Source organism: Polyodon spathula, chromosome 17 (genome assembly GCF_017654505.1).
Source record: "Polyodon spathula isolate WHYD16114869_AA chromosome 17, ASM1765450v1, whole genome shotgun sequence".
Lineage (NCBI taxonomy): Eukaryota > Metazoa > Chordata > Actinopteri > Acipenseriformes > Polyodontidae > Polyodon > Polyodon spathula.
Window position 1 is genome coordinate 2,524,672 of NC_054550.1, and position 19,530 is coordinate 2,544,201.

General features: G+C 36.4%; 2 protein-coding genes across 2 annotated transcripts; one reads left to right on the forward strand and one right to left on the reverse strand.

The window, feature by feature from the left end:
* LOC121330359 (peroxisomal membrane protein PEX16-like) lies at window positions 1-8,520 on the forward strand. Its single transcript, XM_041276826.1, has 11 exons — window positions 1-171; window positions 850-885; window positions 981-1,057; window positions 1,991-2,124; window positions 3,525-3,625; window positions 4,689-4,769; window positions 5,012-5,161; window positions 5,890-5,962; window positions 6,122-6,241; window positions 6,358-6,422; window positions 6,863-8,520. Exons 1-11 carry the CDS (start codon window positions 45-47, stop codon window positions 6,919-6,921), a joined length of 1,023 nt encoding a protein of 340 aa, XP_041132760.1. The 5' UTR covers window positions 1-44; the 3' UTR covers window positions 6,922-8,520.
* A 2,189-nt stretch (window positions 8,521-10,709) lies between these two features.
* Window positions 10,710-19,511, reverse strand: LOC121330111 (ADP-ribosylation factor GTPase-activating protein 2-like). The gene is made up of 16 exons (XM_041276382.1): window positions 19,405-19,511; window positions 18,074-18,192; window positions 17,838-17,910; window positions 17,499-17,630; window positions 17,275-17,355; window positions 16,895-17,000; window positions 16,743-16,799; window positions 15,504-15,556; window positions 15,010-15,146; window positions 14,605-14,736; window positions 14,119-14,244; window positions 13,791-13,940; window positions 13,569-13,695; window positions 13,307-13,400; window positions 13,105-13,226; window positions 10,710-12,974 (listed from the first exon to the last, which is right to left on the reverse strand). Exons 1-16 carry the CDS (start codon window positions 19,474-19,476, stop codon window positions 12,954-12,956), a joined length of 1,602 nt encoding a protein of 533 aa, XP_041132316.1. The 5' UTR covers window positions 19,477-19,511; the 3' UTR covers window positions 10,710-12,953.
* Window positions 19,512-19,530: the final 19 nt, after the last annotated feature.

Genomic DNA, 19,530 nt, shown 5'->3' on the forward strand with positions numbered 1-19,530 from the left:
GAAGTGGTATTTAATTTGTTTTGGTGGTACGACAGGGTGCCACAATGTCAGCCCAGTGCAGGGAAAAACTGCTTATTTTATACCGACGGTATCAAAGCTATGTTACGAAGAACCCAGCCTCCACGGCGCAGCTCGAAAGCACTGTCAGGACACTGTCTTACTTAATTGCCGGTAAGACTGAGACTAGACTTGCAGTTCGGTGTGTCAGTCGTCCTGGTGCATACTATTCTCAAAGCACAACAGAAACTGAAACTGAATAATAATGCCTCTCTTAAGAAATTAACTAATGTGCACATAAACGTGCTCTGTGTTAGCTTGTACCAGTACTGCAATAAATATTTCTATTTTACCTGAAGAGGAGACCCGTGAGGTCTAGAAAGCTTGTGATTAATTATTGCTTAGTTAGTCCAACAGAAGGTATCACCTTTCCTCTTTGTCTGTATAATTTTGCAGTACAATTGCAGATTTTTCTGTCATGTTTAAACAGTGCATTCGTGCTTGCGCTAGTATTTTTTTCATTCAATTTTTTTTTATTTGCCTGACTCGTTACATAAATACACCTTTTTATCAATAGAATATAGAAAATATGAAAAATACGACACGACAGCTTGTTGAATGATGACGTTATTTCTGTAAAATTATGAAGATTTTAACTGCTGACAAATGGCAATGTGCTGTTTATACCGTTTATATGCAAACTGCGTATGTACTCTAATAATGACAGTTGTGGTTTATTATTAATATGACCTTCTTCCCCGCAATACGCAGCGCCACAACTACAGTGTGAAAATTGCATGACTGGCAGCAGTTACTAAATTATTCTGTTAATAACGTTTTCTATTTATGCAGGGCGGTTCGCTGATTCCCATGAACTCTCAGAACTAGGTAAGCGATGCAGCAAACAACCCTGGATTTGTGTGCAACGGTAATAACTCTAAAATATAATTCAAAGCTGATAAAAACTTTTTTTTCTCCTTCAGTGTATTCGGCCTCCAACCTGCTAGTGCTGTTGAACGATGGGATTTTGCGGAAAGGACTGTGTAGAAGCCAGCCTATGGTAAGGAATTGGTGCACTGTAACAAAGGAGGCTGTGAGGTCCAGTGGTTAAAGAAACAGGCTTTTAACCAGCAGGTCCCTGGTTCAAATCCTAGCCCAGCCACTGACTCACTGTGTGACCCTAAGCAAGTCACTCAGCTTTCTTGTGCTCTGTCTTTCGGGTGAGTCTTTGTTGTAAGTGACTCTGCAGATGCACAGATTCATACACCCTAGTCTCGTATATTGTAAAGTGGTTTGTGATGGTGGTCCATTATGAAAGGCGCTATATGAAAATAAAGATTATTATTATTATTATTATTAAATAACCAAATGACTTAACTGATCTTACAGTTCTCTCAGATCCACTCAGTCAAGATCAGTAGTACAGCTGCATTTATAATTCCTCAGTCTCAAAAGCTCTCATTAACAGGGACTGGTGGTCAAGCTACTCACATGTGATCTAGTGTATGAAACAAAAAGCACATTTAAAAATAACCGACAGTGTAGATATCTATGCATTTCAGTAAGCTCAGTTCACACAAAAAGCAACGTTTTAATGCAAGTTCATAATGTAATAAATCTATGCCCTAAAAATCCTAAACAAATACTGCCCTCTAGTTCTTAAAGTAGCCTGTGAGTAGGGGTTCGGAGTTTATCTTAAAAAAATCTAAAAATTAAAAATAAAAAAAAATCTTCATTTGTTATTAACTTATTTTGTTACAGTATGTTTGGTCAAGTTTTATCTGGTAAAAAAAAAAAAAATCCTAAAATCAGCCAAAGAAACAGCTATAAATGTACACACATATCACAGAATTACAATCATATTTCTTTATGATAGTATGTTTAGATTAAAAATCCGTTCCCAGTTGTTGGATTAGCAAGAGTCTACTGTATGTGCTGCGTGTTATAGTTGATGTCCTGTGTAACTCCTGATTGATGTCTGTTCTGTTGTCAGTCTGTATCCCAGCAGAAGCTCCTGACGTGGCTCACTGTGCTGGAATATGTGGAGGTCTTCACTGAGATGGGGGCTGCGAAGCTCTGGGGAGAAAGATGCCGCTGGATAGTCATCATTCTCATTCAGCTTGCAAAGTAAGGGCCTGATTTCAATAGCAGTTAATGCAAACCATTCGATAAATCTTAACAATTGTTTCACAGAGGTTTAAAGAAAGTTCAGCTTCCTTGCCTTTCACGCCTCTCTGGAAGTCTGTACTGTTGCACTACCTAGGCCATTTCACTAGGCCATGCAGGATCTTTGGGGTCAAAGCGTGTTACTGGCTGCAAAGCATATCAGTCAATAGGAGAAGCAGCTGATTGGTAAATGACAGCAGAGAAGTCTTTGAAGGGGTTGAGACTATTCGAAATTCCAACTAGCTGAAAGCAAGGCTTGCACATGGATATTTCTTTACCCCACCCCACCCCCCACCACCCCCCCCCCGAAGACATGTTATAAAATGAAAATACATTTATTGCTAGAAGTTATGCTTCTTTGAAAACTGCACAAAACTGAGACTATGGAAAAGCAGCGCAGGGCGAGTAAGTTCTGTTAAATTGTGTTTATCTCCGACAAGTCATAAGTTTCAATCTCTATTGTAAAGTCTGGAATTAAAAGCCCAAAACGTTACATTAATCTACTCTACCACTTTTATCCCTCACTTCTTGGAAAAGTTTTTTGCTTTTTCGCCAGTCTGTTTAAGGAGAACACATAACACAAATAAGTAGTTAAAGGAAGGTTTAAAACCGCAAAGCATACATTTAAAATAAATTAAACTGCTTCAAGTTTGATTTCTTTCCCTTGAGCATCCAAAAGGCTTTCTACTCCGACCCTTTGAAGCAGACTTGGATTTTCAGCAAAGCTGACAACCTGCTGCCTGTGACCTTTGACATCTTAGTTTACCTCTGCAGACGTTTCTTACAGCACTCTTGGGGTTTTACTTTTTCTGCAAAGCTGAGGAATGAAATCACATTTCTGTTCATATAAAATGAAAACAAAAAAAGGATTTTAGGATGATTAGATCGTTTGTTTTCTTAATTTATTTTACCAAGTGGTCCTGAATGATTTATTCATTTTCAGTGATGTCCTAAAGCATGCAAAGCAGCTTGCGTAACATACATATATAACATGTCATTTCCTAAAACTGTTTCCATTTGAAATATATCAATTCAACAGAAAATAATAATTTTTCTAACCCAACCAAAATCTGTCCTTAATGTTTCCTGGTTGCCAGATAAAGTATGGCAATAAAATAAAGCCTTTATGTAACTGCTTCTCAGTGTAACCATCATGGTGTGTGATCAGAATGATAATTAGTCATTTCAAACCATTATAACAAGTAAAAATAATTCTGGTTATTAGCCATGGCAAGGCAGGCAGTAATGTACAAAATGTATGAACTTGCCAGCTTGAATTGCTTGACGAGAGCTTGTTTGATGAAGCCTGTGAAGTCTATACTAATGAGAGACTGCTAGATAGCACTGGATTCCTTTCCCAGGGCAGTCCTGAGGATCCTTCTGGTGTTTTGGTACAAAGCTGGAATCCAGACGTCTCCTCCCATCAGTCCTCTTGACAGAGAGACGCAGCTCAGCTGCAAAGGTAATAAAATACACAAGCAAATGCATGTATTCTTTTAAGGTCTGTATTATTTCAAGTCTGTCTAACTGAATTCTTTACATGAATAAAATAAAACATCATTACAGTATTATACTGTGTATGTAAGTATGTATGTGTGTATAGCTAGATAGAAATTTAGATGTAAATTATACAAATGTTGTGTGAAAAACTACTTAAGAGTGAAATGGAGTTCAAATAATGTTTTTAATAATAATTTTATGTATTTCTCAATTTCCATCGCAGTGTGTCTTCCAGTCCTAATAATATGCCTTATTAGCAGTACTTGGCATTTAGATTTCCACCCAAAGACAATGCCAGTGGATAAGTTATATATCCATATTTAATGTATGAATCAATGAAGAAAATAAGCGTGGCAAGGTTGGATAGTAAATACTTTATATTTTGTTTAAATATAGCTGATATAGTATAAGTTAAATAACAGAAAATGTTTTTTTTGAGTTCGTACTGCATAGTTATCAGCTCACCGTGCAGCTTGCTGACTGCTGCGTAATCCAGATTATATACCGGCTGTCATATTTGTTTACATCGTCGAGTGAGAAAACGGTGACAGTGACGTTTTAATCACCATATCACTGTTTGGAGCATCTTTCTTTTGAAGTATGTTTTGTAATTCATTTTCTGGTAAGTCACAGAAAAACTGTTGAGCTTTTTCGCATTTCACCATTTTCTCTTGTTGTGAGGAGTGGAGATGAAAGGCTTTCCTTTGAAAAGGGGCGTGACTGACAGTGATGTGAACCAATCACATGACAGATGGTGACTGTTGCCCGGTGGTGTAAGCATGTTAGGGCAATAGTTCTCTTATGATGAGGTTTTAACCAAACACAGGCCAGAATTTCCAACTACTGATTCATTCATATATATATATATATATATATATATATATATATATATATATATATATATATATATATATATATATATATATATATATATATATATATATATATATATATCTCCTGGATGAGGTGCAGCCTAAGGCTGTGAATGTCTTTTTGAATTGTCTTATAATTGTTCCCCTGAACAGAAGGTGAAGGTGAAGCCCTGTCTGAAGAGCCAGCTTTTGTTGGGCAGCGCTCTGGAAGGGTCATGAGGTCGCTCAGCAGCAGTGAGTTTTACCAGGTTCTTTAACTTGCCATCAGAGGGGTTTAAAGGTTACTTGGAAGGTGCTTTCTGTGTCTTTTGTCTGAAAGACATTACATTTACAGACAACATTTTGGTCTTTTTGCAGTTTCTTGTAGGTAGCGACAGCCAATAGGAAAAAAACGTGCTTCAATGTGTAGTGATAGGTGTCGTTTCTGGGGTCCCTTAAAGATGTCGTTTTGTTTTCTTTCTGTCTCTTTCTGACAGCCCCAGCTTTCCAGTCCAGGCACTGGGGTACACCTCAGCATGATAACCCACCCAGGAGACCAGAGGAAGAACTTCTCCAGCCCCCTACCCCACTCGGATTACAAGAGACCATTGCAGAGTCTCTGTTCATTGCACGCCCTCTTGTCCACTGTATCCTGCAACACCCAATAACCTCACTGACTGTTTATTGAGTGTTTCCTGATTTGGTAGCAAAGTAATTTATCTGTGTCAGTCTGGTTTACTTTGCAAGCATTGCCAGATCATTCGCTTACCATTTTCTGATCTCTTAAAATGTTTTATTGCCACGCATTTAGGATCATTTATTTCCTTCTTGCAAATTGCAGGTGTAAATTGAAACCAATTCAAATCCCACATCTGCTCATCCTGGAGAGTATACCTTGTTCTTTCTTCCCATCTTTCATGGGAGTCGATTGTTATGTTATACAGATGGCAACATTAATGCAAAGCACTGGCGAAAACTCAAAACGGAAATTAAAAACACCTTTGAACTATAAATAAAGGTAGAGCAAATCTGGTCAGGCAACTATTGTCTGAACTATAGTTGAATGGTTTATCATAATTGCTTGAAGTAGTCCCAGAGGACCGAGCAGAGTGTCTCCTGAAAATTAACTAAAACTTAGACATCATCCAGCAAAGCGGAGCCTGAAAAAAAACAAAACATCAAAAGGGTGAATGATTGGAATTGTGTGGATTTTAGAGTAATTTTTGTATTCAAATTGCACAATTTCAAACAAGGTACAGTAGTAGGTATCTTAGTTATGAGTGTTTGATATTGAATCCATGGTCTCTATAGAGAGCGTTAAAAGAATATAATGACATGCAAAATGTTTTTCATTCTTAACCCACTCCCTCTCCAGTGCTTGGTCTTGGTGTTTGTGGAAGTAGATCCTGGAAGCCGTGGATCATTTCCGGGATCCTGGATATTACCAAGTAAACATACAGTATTTGATAACTGGTGAACGTAAATATCACCATAGGGGTTTGAGGTCAATTGTAGATTATCACATGCAGTCATTACTGATTGGTAGCTGGAAGCTGGTGGAAACATGAAGGGGAAAGCTACATCATGGCTTGTTTGTTTCTCACCAGTTTGAGTTTAATGAACGACACAAAGAGACTGAACCGAAGAGAGCGGGCAGAGATGAGACGCAGAGCATTGCTCCTCCTCTACTACCTGCTGAGATCTCCCTTCTACGACACATACTCTCAGTAAGACCATTAATAACACCTGACCAGCATCTGCTCTTCTGCTTTGACCGGCATTAGGTGTAGCTCCACTCTTGTTCCATGCATATTAACCAAGGCCTTTTAAAACTTCTCCGTAGGACAAAAATCATGTTTTTGCTGCGTTTATTGGCTGACTATGTCCCAGGAGTTGGGCTAGTAGCACGTAAGTAAAATATTTATTTTTAAGTTTTTTAGGTATCTTTAATAACCAAAGAAGGCTTACGGTCTGTTTTATCAAAATACAGTTTATCAAGATAGCTCTACACAGTGCATGCTTTTTAGTATATGTTGATATCGATTATCAGAACTAGGGCTCAGCTTAATCTGTTTTGGACTTTATGTTGCTGTTTAAATCTGTGAATTTATTAGAAACTGTGTAACTGAGCTGGCAATTTTGTTTTTTCATTTAATGAATTAGGTCAATCTAACCTACTATTTTAGGGTTGCATCGCCATAATAATACAAAAAAGACGAAATTCTGTCAACTGCTGTAAAGGAAAAAAAAGATAGTATTGCTTTGCATTAAAACACATTGAATTGGTTTATATATCTTTTCTGTGTGCGGGATGATGTTTAGGTTTTGTTCTGTTTTTATGCACACAGGTCCTCTGCTGGATTACTTGCCTGTGTGGCAGAAAGTTTACTTTTACAACTGGGGGTGAATGGAGAACTGCATGAACTGTGATCCATTACAAACCAGCTGTGGAAGCAGAAGGAGGAATTGGAGACTCATTGAAACCAGCAGTGCCAGTTTTAAAAAGATTGTTAAAAGATCTGACATGAAGTGTCAGGTTTTTAAATGAATATAATTCAGGCTTGGAGAACTCTCTGTTAATTTTTCTAATTTAAGAAACTTTTTTTTTTTTTTTTGGTTTTGGTGGTGGTGGACCCTTTTAATTATTTTGGGTACTCCATCCTCGTTATGACAGGGTATCATTCAGAAATACATGTTAATAATCTGTCTCCTTTTCTAATGCAGTGTTTCAAAAGTTGCACACGTTATTTTTAGAGGTTGTTGGATGTTTGCTTTCCCAATGTTTGGATAGGCTTATTGTTTTATGCCCCTCCAAGGGGATGAGACTGCCTTTCCCGTGGTGACCGCGTTCTGCTCATTCTTTCTCGAACAATCTGACTTCCTTTTCATGAGAAAACTGTCCAGTATATCAAATCCCGGAGGTACTGCAAGTGAAACTCTTCTGATGGAGTATTTGTGTGACTGTTGAGAGGCTTGGAGCAATACAATCTTTTACAATGTATGTAAATATTCTGAATGACAAATGATTTTCTTATTGTTTTTATTGAGAAGGATAATTTACCCTTTTCTTGAAGGCTAAAAAAAATAATAAGGATTGTTTTGTATGTCACTGTTGTAGGCACAGCTGAACTGTGGTGAAATTATTGGAGATGACTCTTCCAATAACCACTTCATCTCACAGCAGGAGGACATTTAGAAATTATGAGACATATCTAGTGTATGTCACCATATTAATAAGAACTAGCTGGGAAATTGTTGAAATGGGATGGTTTTTCACTATGTGAAAACTGTATAATTACCTTTTGTTAATAAATCCTGAATCCAAAAAAGGAATGCATTCTTTAAATGTACATGCATGCTGAGAGAGTCTTGGGAGTATTACAAAATCACATGTAATTCTCTATGTAAATTATTTGCTGTATCCTGTAATTTGCAACTTTCTTTGACAAGGACGCTAATGTGCTTTCAAGAAAAAAAAGGAAGACAAGTTTGCCTTTTAATTTGTGTTGTCATGTTTATTTTTGTAGGAGATTGGGGTTTGAGAACGTGTTGAGTGGGTAATCTACTTACAGTGGATTTTAATATCCATGGTTTTATTTATTCATATCCATTCTATTGTCTTTGCCCTTTAAAACTTGACCGCTTGATTGATTATTTTACTGACTTTGATTAATTTTTATTGCAGTTATTCAAATATTGTGTTATTTTGACATTTTGATATTTCTGTGTTGAGATGCCGAGGTTCAGGAGTCTGATCTGTTCTAGTTGCTTACCTTTGTCACAATGCCCATAACTGTGCACTAGAGACATACTATGCTGTATAGAGCAATGAATACTGTATACATTTTTGGTGACTCGGAATAACCTTTAATCTCCAGTATTGCTTAAAAAGTATCAATTTTTTTTAATTTCAGCAATAAGCAAATGTTGTAGTAGATACTTAGTTTTGCTTCATATTGTGCCTTTTTGAATTGTCCTTTCAACCTTATTACAATCTCAAACCCTGGCTTTTTTTTTTTTTTTTTTTTTTGGTGTATCTACTGGACACAACAAAGATGAGATTAAAAAGAAAACTGCACGTGTCTGCGTAGCTTTGAGCTTGGCACACAACATTTGTCCTTATTACCAAAGTACAGTTTATTCAGTACGTTTAGATATTGAACCGAGTGCTTCCAGGAGGCAGCTGATGGAACAGTGATGATATTAATAGGCTGGGAGAGGTAAACAAGGGCCATGTATAAAAATGGCTGACTAGTCCCAGGCTGGGAAAGATATATAATAAATAAGATGTCATTTGAAGACCTGGCAACTTCAAGAATGAGTTACACTTACAATCTTATTTTCTCAGCAGCTGCACAAGTAATAGGGTTTTGGGCTTAAATTAGGCTCTGTCCAGCTGAGCCAATATGTGAAGTCCTACCAAAAATGATCTCATTAGTCGCTGTAAGATCTCTCTTCAAGAAGTCTGTGTCGGTCCAAAACTGCAGATCTGCAATTCCATAACTACATTAGTAATTAATTTCACTTACAATAAAATGTTCTTAGCTTCACTTTGTTATAATTGTAATGATAAAGCATGTTAAGGCTTTTGTAAAAGATGAACCAGTGGATACAGAGGAAGATTGGAATCCATCTATTCTATGAAACTAAGAAATACGTTTTCAGAAAACTACCAGACTTTTAGTGGAAACTGCTGGTGCCAATAGAAGTGTTACAAGGAGTTACATGATCAGCTACTGTAAATGCTAACAAACTAGTACTAGTACATTTAAAAAACATGCAATCCCAGTAATGGAACACTAAAAACAAATAAAACTGATAGAGGGAGCTGCACTGGTGTATTGCTTGAATGAATTTTTCTATATGCTAATTTTTTCAGCAGAAATACTGTAATGTCAGGCAATATAATGGTTGTAGAAATTCGGCAAAAGCTAAACATGTTATCTGTGAACATCAGATTCTCCAATGTGCTAATGATACTTAATACAAATGGTTTTCATGTATAACATATGAGATAGTAGGCAGAACATACAGTCTGCTTCCTCTGTGTGTTTACGGTGCAGTGATCACACACACATATCCACACTAGCTGCTTTCCAATGAATACACAGGAACTGTTATTCTGATTTGCTTCCACCAGGGGCCTCAAAATTCTGGTTGTTTGAATGGACTACTGCAATCCACTATACGGCAGAGCAGGGATCTCCAGTCCTGGTCCTGGGAGGGCTAGTGTCCCTCCTGGCTTTTGTTCCAATTGTACCCTAAATTACTTAATTGGACCAATTAAGTGCTTATTAGAAGCTTAAGGGGTCCAATTAAGTAATTTAGGGTACAGTTAGAACAAAAGCCAGGACACCAGCCCTCTAAGACCTGGTTTGGAGTGAAATCTAGTGAAATTATATGGCTGTGCAGCACCTGACCTGTAACAATGATTCTTGCTTGCAGTGGAGATGCTCGATAAATGGCAGAGGTACCCAATGGACACAGCACTGCTATCAAATACTTTCTCAGTCACAAAGTACTATTGTCCAGCATGCTGCAAATTCTGGGAGGAAAATGGATTTAACGTCTACACTTGGATTAACTGATCAGGTAAGATTTAGCATCAGACAGATGCACAAAACTATCACCATAGGCATTAAAATAAAAGTATGGAAGCACCTTTTCCAATACTGTTAAATCTCTCAAGACTATATTTATAATGGAAATTATTAAGAGTTAAGCAGGTGTTTACCTTTTACTTAACGCTTTCTGTCATTCCAAGGAAAGCTCCACAGAGTATGGAAAAAGGAACAAGTGTGCAGGAGGGAAGCAAAGTTATTAAGCCTTCACACACTAAGAGTCACTAAACCGAACACCTACTGTTCTCTTGCAAGTACTTCGGGGTGGGTACAGATGGACATATACATACAGAAGGTACCGATAAATCAGACTTCAGTATAGAGAAGATTGGGTGGCAGTTACCATGTAGTGTGACTAGCAAAATTTCACAAATTGACAATATAAAATCTATCATGGATTTTCTGAGTCCTATTTTACAAAGGTACTTTAAAAATATTCTAATCCTGCATTGTTATGCTTTGTATAGATGTAAAAGGGAATGTGCCAACATTTCTTACAATAGATCAAAATATGTTTATTGCCTTTAACGAAAGTTTTAGCCTCCCTCAATATATGCATGCAAATAAGACAGCATTGGAACAGATTTACATTTTTATTGACAATTAAGCAATGGTTTGTACATGCCACCTACAATAAAATGTATTTGTTTGGGAGAGAAGTTTTTTTTTTTTTTTTTTTTTTTTTAAAATCACAGTTGGTCACAGTGTCAGGCAGGGCAACATTACCATCAATACAAAGTAGGGATGAAACATAGTTATGTACCATCCCTGAGGAAGAAAGTTATCACTGCAAAGTGGCAAATATATTAACACATTTAAATCTCCCCAGTCCTTGGCAAGAAGAATGGAAGGCTATATTTTAATACTTAAAAAAAAAAAATGTAGATAATGTTCAGGACAAGGGGAAAAAAAAAAAAGATCCTACTATTGCTAATACACAAGTGAAAGCTCTCGTCAGATTGTACTTCGAGTTACCACTACAACATCTGATACTGCCAGTTCAATTGTTACATGACATCAGACAGTCGAATGGCTTCATAAAATCCTCAGCATTTCATTTGGCACCCTCAGCTGTTCCACGCAGAGGGTTTTCACTATTTAACTTGTGTAACCGGGAAAACACTCAAAAAAGCATGCTTGGTTTTTCAAAGCCAGAACTTTTACTGCTTGCTAAAACACTTTAGAATATTTACAAATGACAAGGCAATAGAAAAACATCACTTTAAATTTCTTTAGCCCTTCTGGACTGGGAGCCCAAACAATTGAAATATTACATATATATATATGATGGAACAGGCAAGACATGACAGCTGATACAATACTGTGAGAATAAAGGGGTATCCAGTTTAGGACTTTGGTGTTTATTACACATTTTGCCAACGTTCAGGTATTCTATGAAGGATATAACACACACACACACACACACAAAACAAATTGCTTTTTAACCAAGGCATTATACATGTTCAAGTTCCTGACAAAAACTCAACAGGGTATATATGTATGTGATTTGTATGTGATTGTGTGTTTAAGCACACACCCACAGTGAACTATTCTGTTCCAAAATGTTAAGGGCATAAAAGCTGAAAAATTAAGCTAGAAAATATACCTTGAATGCCATGTGACAAGCATAGTCAACAGTACAGCATTAAAAAAGGTATGATTTTTAACCTATAAAGGAATTACAGCCTCATCTTTGGCAATCCATTGCAGGTTCTTTGAGTAACTTGTATCTCTTTAAAAAGCAGTGGTTTAAAGTTCTTATTGAATACTTCAGGAGGACTCACAGGTTACATATAGGAGGGTTCCTCCAAATTTTAGCAGCAAAAATAAAAATGTAATCCTGCCCCGTTAAGACTGCATTTTGCTCCTGTCAGCACTCCAAAGATATGACAATTCCTGATCGCCACCGCAGTGTTAGTTGGTATATTAGAGACTGTCGTTCTGAATGTTGCTTTTGTTTGAAGGATTTCTGTTAATTCTGCACTGACAAGAGGTGGCTAGTTTTGTATCATGGAATAGACATGAAAGCAACTGCAACTGAAGGGATATACAGGATAGAAAAAAAATGTTAAGCTAAAATCAGCATGGACCTGGTTGTTCGAACCAGAAAATAGAAATTATATATATATATATGGTTATGTACCAGTTGTACATGTTATAAATTAAAAGTAATGAATAAATAAGGTTGTTTGTAATATTATCCTTAAACCAACGTTGATAATAGTAGCCAAACAGTTTAATAAAAAATATATGTAACTTTTAAACAATGGTTATTTGATTAACTACTGCAAGAAACTATTCCTCTCAGTACAGCAACCAAATTGCACTATTGTACAGTACTTAAACCATATTATAAAAATGATTTAAAAATAAAACTTTTTTAGAATATCACTCCAAATCATCACCTTAACACTATTTTCATAGCAGATAAATATGGCAGAAATGTACATAGTTACCAATAACTTGAGTCCTTATTTAGGCAGTGAAAGGGTTATCACAGTATTTTTGATGTGGCAAAAACAGAATCCTAGGACAAATACTTGTCTTAACTCAATTTTATGTTTTAGGCATTTTTACATTTTTGTAAATTACACACAAAAGGTGTTCGCTGAGATCAAACTGCTTTACGAATTTTGTTTTAATAAACAATTTTTCAGCTTTGACCAGAAGCTGTCAAAAAATATATATTTTCTTAAAACAAACCAAATCAGCCAGGTTTAAAATAATACTAAGAAAAAAAAAAGAAGAAGAGAGAAACAAAACAGGTGAACAGTGTGTCTGGTTCTTCTCTATGTTCAGATTCTGAAGTCTCAGTTTTTCAATAAGAGCTGTAACGATCCTAAAATAAAATAAAAAAAGTTAAGGTTTGTAAATAGTTTGTGCAGGAGGTGGGTGATCATATTCATTCAACATTGTGTATTGTACTAAAACATGAGACAGGTAGACATATAGTGGGTCAATATATTCACCTGAATTGTATTCATCACCCCATTAGCAAGTACTGCCATTTTTCCTGCAACCGTCTTCACACCCTGTTTAAACTGGGCAATATCGGGGCCAGTTGGAAGCACGCTATCATAAGATGAAGCCCCTTAAAAAAGAAAGAAAGATATAAACTATCCTGTAGTAACCATCCACTCAATCTGCAGTATCCAAGTTTTCTACACTAACCTGTAGAAGACCCATCGCTCCCATCCCCAAACAGATCTGCAGAACTAATGGAAGAATTTCCAGATAACCTCTCCAACCGAGTCTTTGCCTCGTACTGTAAATGCAAAAACGCAAGTCATTATTTACAGATTCATTCATATTGATGTGTGGTTCAAAACAAACCAGATTGTTTTTCTAGCAAAAAGTGAACTAATAAACATGTTAAAGTACCCTAAAGTCACTGTTACAGTAAATTAGTTAATGTGGTATAGTTAAGGTTTACCTCTGCATCACTCTCTCTCCCAAAGAACATGTCAGATGAAATGGCTTTAGCATTGGCAAACTTCTGACGTGCCTCGCTCGACTCCACAACGGTAACATTGCTGTCTGGCTTTCGCCTGCTTGGTAGCCTGCATAGACATATCGTATGTAGCAAAGAATGACTTTACCTTCAGACATTGACAAAACTTCCCTGATTACCCTTCCGTTTTCCATAAATTCCTACCTTTCCCCAATTGGCTGAATGCTAGAAATAGTAAATTCAGCCTCCTTTGGCTCTTCCTTGTCGAGACCCCAAGAGGAGAAAGAGGAGGTGGAATCAGAATCCCATCGTGAACCAAAGTCATCCCCTGAAGAGAATGGGTTATCCTTATACCTGGTGGAAGATGGAATTGCAATATAAAAACAGTGCTAATAAAGGAAAGGTGTATTTACTTTGAATGCAACAGAACAATTATTAGATCTGTGTTGCATCTACAATTTGATTATCTCCCAACAAATCAGACTTATGGAGACAGAGAAAGCAGAAGTGTGTTAAGTCTACCAGCTCTTACTTTGGAGGTCCAGCTGTAAATCCTGGTTCATCAAACATATCCAGCTTAGAGCGAGTGGACTTGGCTGCAACTGGGGTCTCCTGCTCAATTACTTGCATCTCTGACAGCACCGAATGGGACACCGCACTTAAAATTAATACAAAACAAAATCTAAATTAAATGTCAACTGCGGTGGAAATTAAATTCAGGATCCCACTTGGGATTGTTGTTAAAAAAAAAAAAAAAAAAATCTAGTGAACAATTAAACACAGGCTACTCTCTACATAATACTCTTTAAATACAAGTACTTCTCATATAGCCTTCTAAAAAGTAATTTGCATGCATGCAAGCACCACAGAGAGAAAGTGACTAATTCTATATGGGTCACCTGAAGCGTGTGTCCCTGGGGTCATGGACAGGTTATTAAATATTTTTCATTCCGCTTACTTAAATTGACAGTGGCTGTTACAGGAATGCAAATCCTCAACATGCAGCCCTTTTCATTACCTTCTTGTTCCAAATCCCATTCCAAGCCTCTCAGCCTGTTCTCTTTTTTTAATTTCCAAACTCTGGATTTTCATATCTTCCTTTTTCCTGTCGATTTGTAGCTCCTGGTAGGCTAGACGCATTGAAGCAACACTAGGAGAAAAAAGAAAAAAAAAATCAACATGAATCACATGCACTACTCAGTCAATAACGCAGCAATTTCATATATTTAGATCAATCAATATTTGCAGTACTAATAGTGATAACATTTTTGCAAAGATTGTCATAAATGATGGTGAATTCCAAGCACTACATGGTAAATATTCTATTTTGGCTTATGTTTGAGATAATCCGAAAGAATCTTAGACATGCTTTACATACATTTCCCCAAATTACCTCTCTGGACATTTAAAGTAAATGACTTACATTGACTCTTCGACCTGCTTCTTAGCCTCAGTGGCCTGCTGCTCTCTCAGCTTCTCTGCTACCTGTGCCTGTCGTTCTATCTCGCTGAAGCTCTGGCTGCTTACTTTCTGAGCACCCAGTCCCTTTTTAGCACCCAGCTAAAAAAAAGGGGTAAAGATAAGCAATTCAAATCATTATTGCAAAACTGCTACAAAAGCCAATGTTTTCTATACGCAACAACCTGAATTACATTATACTACTTTTTATTTACCACTATTAAATATGAAGATTTAACTGAAACTTGCAATTCAATTATTTAAAACAGGTGTGAAGATATTAGGACTCTGAATCCACTGTTTTTGGAGTTTTCTGCTGCCATACTCCCACACACACCTTTTTTCATGGAGTCCTCTCAAGTCACTGTATAACTTCAGTATTTAGATATTTTATTATAGCTAGTAATTAAAGGAAAAACATAACTAAACATTTTTTATATTTAATTTCTCCCCACATACCCCTTTTTTTGCTGCAACAGGCTTTTTTTTTCCAATGATTGAAGGCTTCACTTCTAAAACAAAAAAGCAAACAGTTTTAGAATAGTCAAAACTAAGCCATGATTTAGGGGTTTAAACTACTTGTATTTCATATATATATATGGCTTGGTTGCGCTGATTAAATATCTTTATATATATATATATATATATATATATATATATATATATATTATATATATATATTATATATATATATATATATATATATATATATATATATATATATATATATATATATATATATATCTTAAAAACTGACAGTGAGAGGTATAGAGAAAGCAGCTGACCACATCTTAGACCCAATTAAACAGAATTACAGAATGTAAACAGTGTAATGTACTGCTTTTATAAGCACATTCATGCCACATGGCAGGGACACTGCAAAGCCTGCGGATTTTCACACAGCTTGTTTGGGAATCACCGAAGACACAAACATAAAGCACAGCTTAAACTGGAGCAATGCAAGGCTACCCTAGTTTGCATTCATAAATTTCAATCCCAAAATAATTATAAAATGGCTTGTTTCCCATTTTGTGTAAATCCTAAGGAACTTTTTAATTATAGTTATTTATACAAGTTAACACAAGTCTCAGTGGGTGGACAACATTCGCCATCCAAAAGATAGGCTTGTTTGGAGAGTACGTGTAGATAAGGAAAAGCTAAGCAGTGTTGGTTTATATTTTAATATTTACAGAGGGCAATCAGAAAAGGAAACATGCCCAGGCTCTAGCCAACAGCAGGTTGTTAGCAACATCACACCTTTAATCACCTTTAGAAGGCAGAGGTTCACCTGATGCCAAACGCATCGAATACGCTACAGGACAAAATAAACAGTTCATTAAAATGGGGGGTGGGCCATTAAAGTCCACATAAAACATGCTACTGGTGAAAGCAAAACAGATGTAATAACACTAAGAGCTTTGAGTTGATTCTGTAAGAGAGCCAACAGAAGCCATCCACCAATAATAAAATGGCAAACGCAAGTCCCAGGCAAAGCTCAGTTGGCTGTTGACGAGAACAGTATAAACTGACATAACGTGATTGTCAAATGTTTTAAGACTCAATGTTATAAACTATAACGCTACGCGCATTGTGATGCATGGTTACAAGACTTAACCTTGCTTTTATATGCACTCATCATATATATATATATATATATATATATATATATATAAATTTATGCAGAACAAATCCACTTACCAATTGTTGCTTTGGGAGATGTGCCAAGCCCTTCAATGCTGGGACCTTGTTCGGGTTCTGATGAATGAAAAAATACATAAAATAAATTACACTGACAACAAATAGACAGCCTCTTCCAATATTTTTAAAACCCAGTGAAAAAACAAACATACGATTGTTCAAGTTTTCTTCCTGTTTTGGGGGTTCTTCTGCAACCAGCAGGCTCCCAGCAGAATTTTGATCTGTCAATGTAGAGGCCATATCCCAGCTGCTCAAAGACTAAAAATAAGATAATCTTTAATAAAAAACATTAAAGCAAAAACAAGCAATTAGTTCATTATTATATAGCCATTGTGGATAATTATCCCACAGGTGGTAACCAATTAAGAAATGCATCCACGGATTAGCTTCTAAATAAAATTAATTAACTTATTCATAAAATAATGGGCATATTCCCTGGTACAAACTGCTGTTGTTCAGCAACAACCCACAGGATGTAGATTTGGGCTACAGTAACTGTCAAATTAGTTCTAATAACAAATGTTATAAATACCTGAGTGTGTTCTGCAAAGAAATCTGCATCTTTATTTTCACGACTTAGCACTTGCGTTCCACCTGGACTGTCAATCCATAGCTTTAAAAAATTAACACAAAAACGTAATGATGTACCAAGAAGCCAGTACAATAATATCAAGTCACAAGGAAAGAAAAGCCGCATAGCTCTGTTGATTTTGTTTTAGCATTTTTAAATTAACATTCTCTCCAATGGATACTTACATCAGTTCCATATTTTGAGAGTGCTACGTTTGCTAGCTGCCTGATCTTCTCACGGTACATTTGTGCGGCTTTGCTGTTGTACTTGGCATTTGTGTCTTTAGTTGTGCAGCCATGCTGTTGGAAAAAAGCTGCCTAGAAAAGTCAAAACATGACAATGAGTACTGTATAGTGGCAGTGATCATGTGTTGCTCAAAAATGTTTCCTGAAAATGTACAGGTCTGGAATGAAAAGATCAGCACACCCACATAATGAAATGACTGAATAGACATAACAAACTTTCATGAAACCTTTACAGAAGTGTATGCAACAATCTTCAAAAGATCTGATTATAGCCCTTACCGCATTTACATTGCCGCCAACCTGCATACATCTCAGCTGAAACCAATTCCAATTAGAATCCAACTCTGTAGATCTAGAAGAAGAAGAAAATAAACAAAAAGATAAAGAAAGAAAGACCAAGAGGAATTCTTTCAAAAGTATAATTGGCTTGTTCCTGGTGGTACCAGTGTCACTAACAATAATGCAATTCAATTTTGATGTATACTTATCTTTGCAAGAGGTATTTTCAAAACTACCTGATAAAACTGAGATGCACTCCCAATGAGCGGTGGATCCCAGAGCAGTCAATACACAAGAATACGCCATAGGTTATACTGGCCCAACTTGGATTCTTAGCAGCACAATCAAAACAAGACTAAAAAATAGACAAAATGAATATGCAATTGTTAATTATACATTATGTAGGGAATTTTATATTTTCTAATATTGCACACAATAATGCTAGTAACCACCAAGCCAGTAGTTTTTTATTTATTTGTTTATTTTATCAAAGTATAACTACTGATCTGTAGGATGCAAATACAGTAAAAAAAAAAAAAAAAAAAAAATACTAGTTGTAATTATGCCATTGACAGGTACAGCTATCTGATGGACGTTCACACATTGCTAAAGAGGCAAAAGTGAACATTCCTTGGAAGAAAATTGTAGATCGCAGGAAAATAGTATGTACAGTAAAGGAAGCCACAAACGCTGACAATCACAATGAAACTATGAATCCAGTACAAAGCAGGTTCATATGTGAGATTGTTTACTGGCACGGTAATGAGGTGGACATTACCAGCATCATGTCATAGCTGCCACAGCAGTAACAATGAAAAAATATTCACGACATTGAAAAGGTATTTTTCAAGCACCCAATTCAGTCTTCTGATGCCGACTCTCTTACCAAACGGAATAAATGTTATACAACTTTAGAAATAATGTGTACAAACGTTTAAAAACAAATACACATTGAATACAAACAATATCAGCAGTGGGACTGGGTAAATGGCTCCACTTACAGATGGAGAAGAACACAATGCGTTTACCACAAGCCAAAGCCAGAAAGCCGTTATTTTTCTGGTATGTTTTTGTTGGTCAACAAATTAGCTATATAACACAGAGCAAAATACTGTTTGTTTATTCTTCTTTAGCGTCCTGCAGAACAAATGACACAAACACAGTGAATATGAACTTGTATTAAACAACTCTTAATTAATAAACTACAGCGATGAAAAAACTGTGTTGCAATAACGCTTCGTTGGCATTCTCTTGACTGATAAGCAGCTTTCCAACGCTGCCCATTGCAGCTGTATCTGCCAGAGTAACTAACTGCATTCATATTTGTCCAAGGTATACAAAGATGCAGGTATTATATTGAAATGCAAATAATATAAAAAGGAATAAATAAATTGTCACAGCTATGGGCCCTGTGACAAGTAATACTACCGGTTTTAAATCGACCGGCTTACCAACCAAATTACATCGGGCCACCGTCTTAACTCGATAAACTCGTACAGCTTAATTAAAAAATCGTTGATATCCAGGTCGCTTTATACACCTGTTATTTCTATATTATTTGAGTTACCTTATTTGTCTGAATAGATCTGAGTCGCTTGAAAATTGTTAGAATTTCGGTCTTGTCCGGCTCCGACGCCATCTTGCTTCCTTTCTGCACAACCACTCTCCGAGCTACGGGTAGCAGACTGGTTCA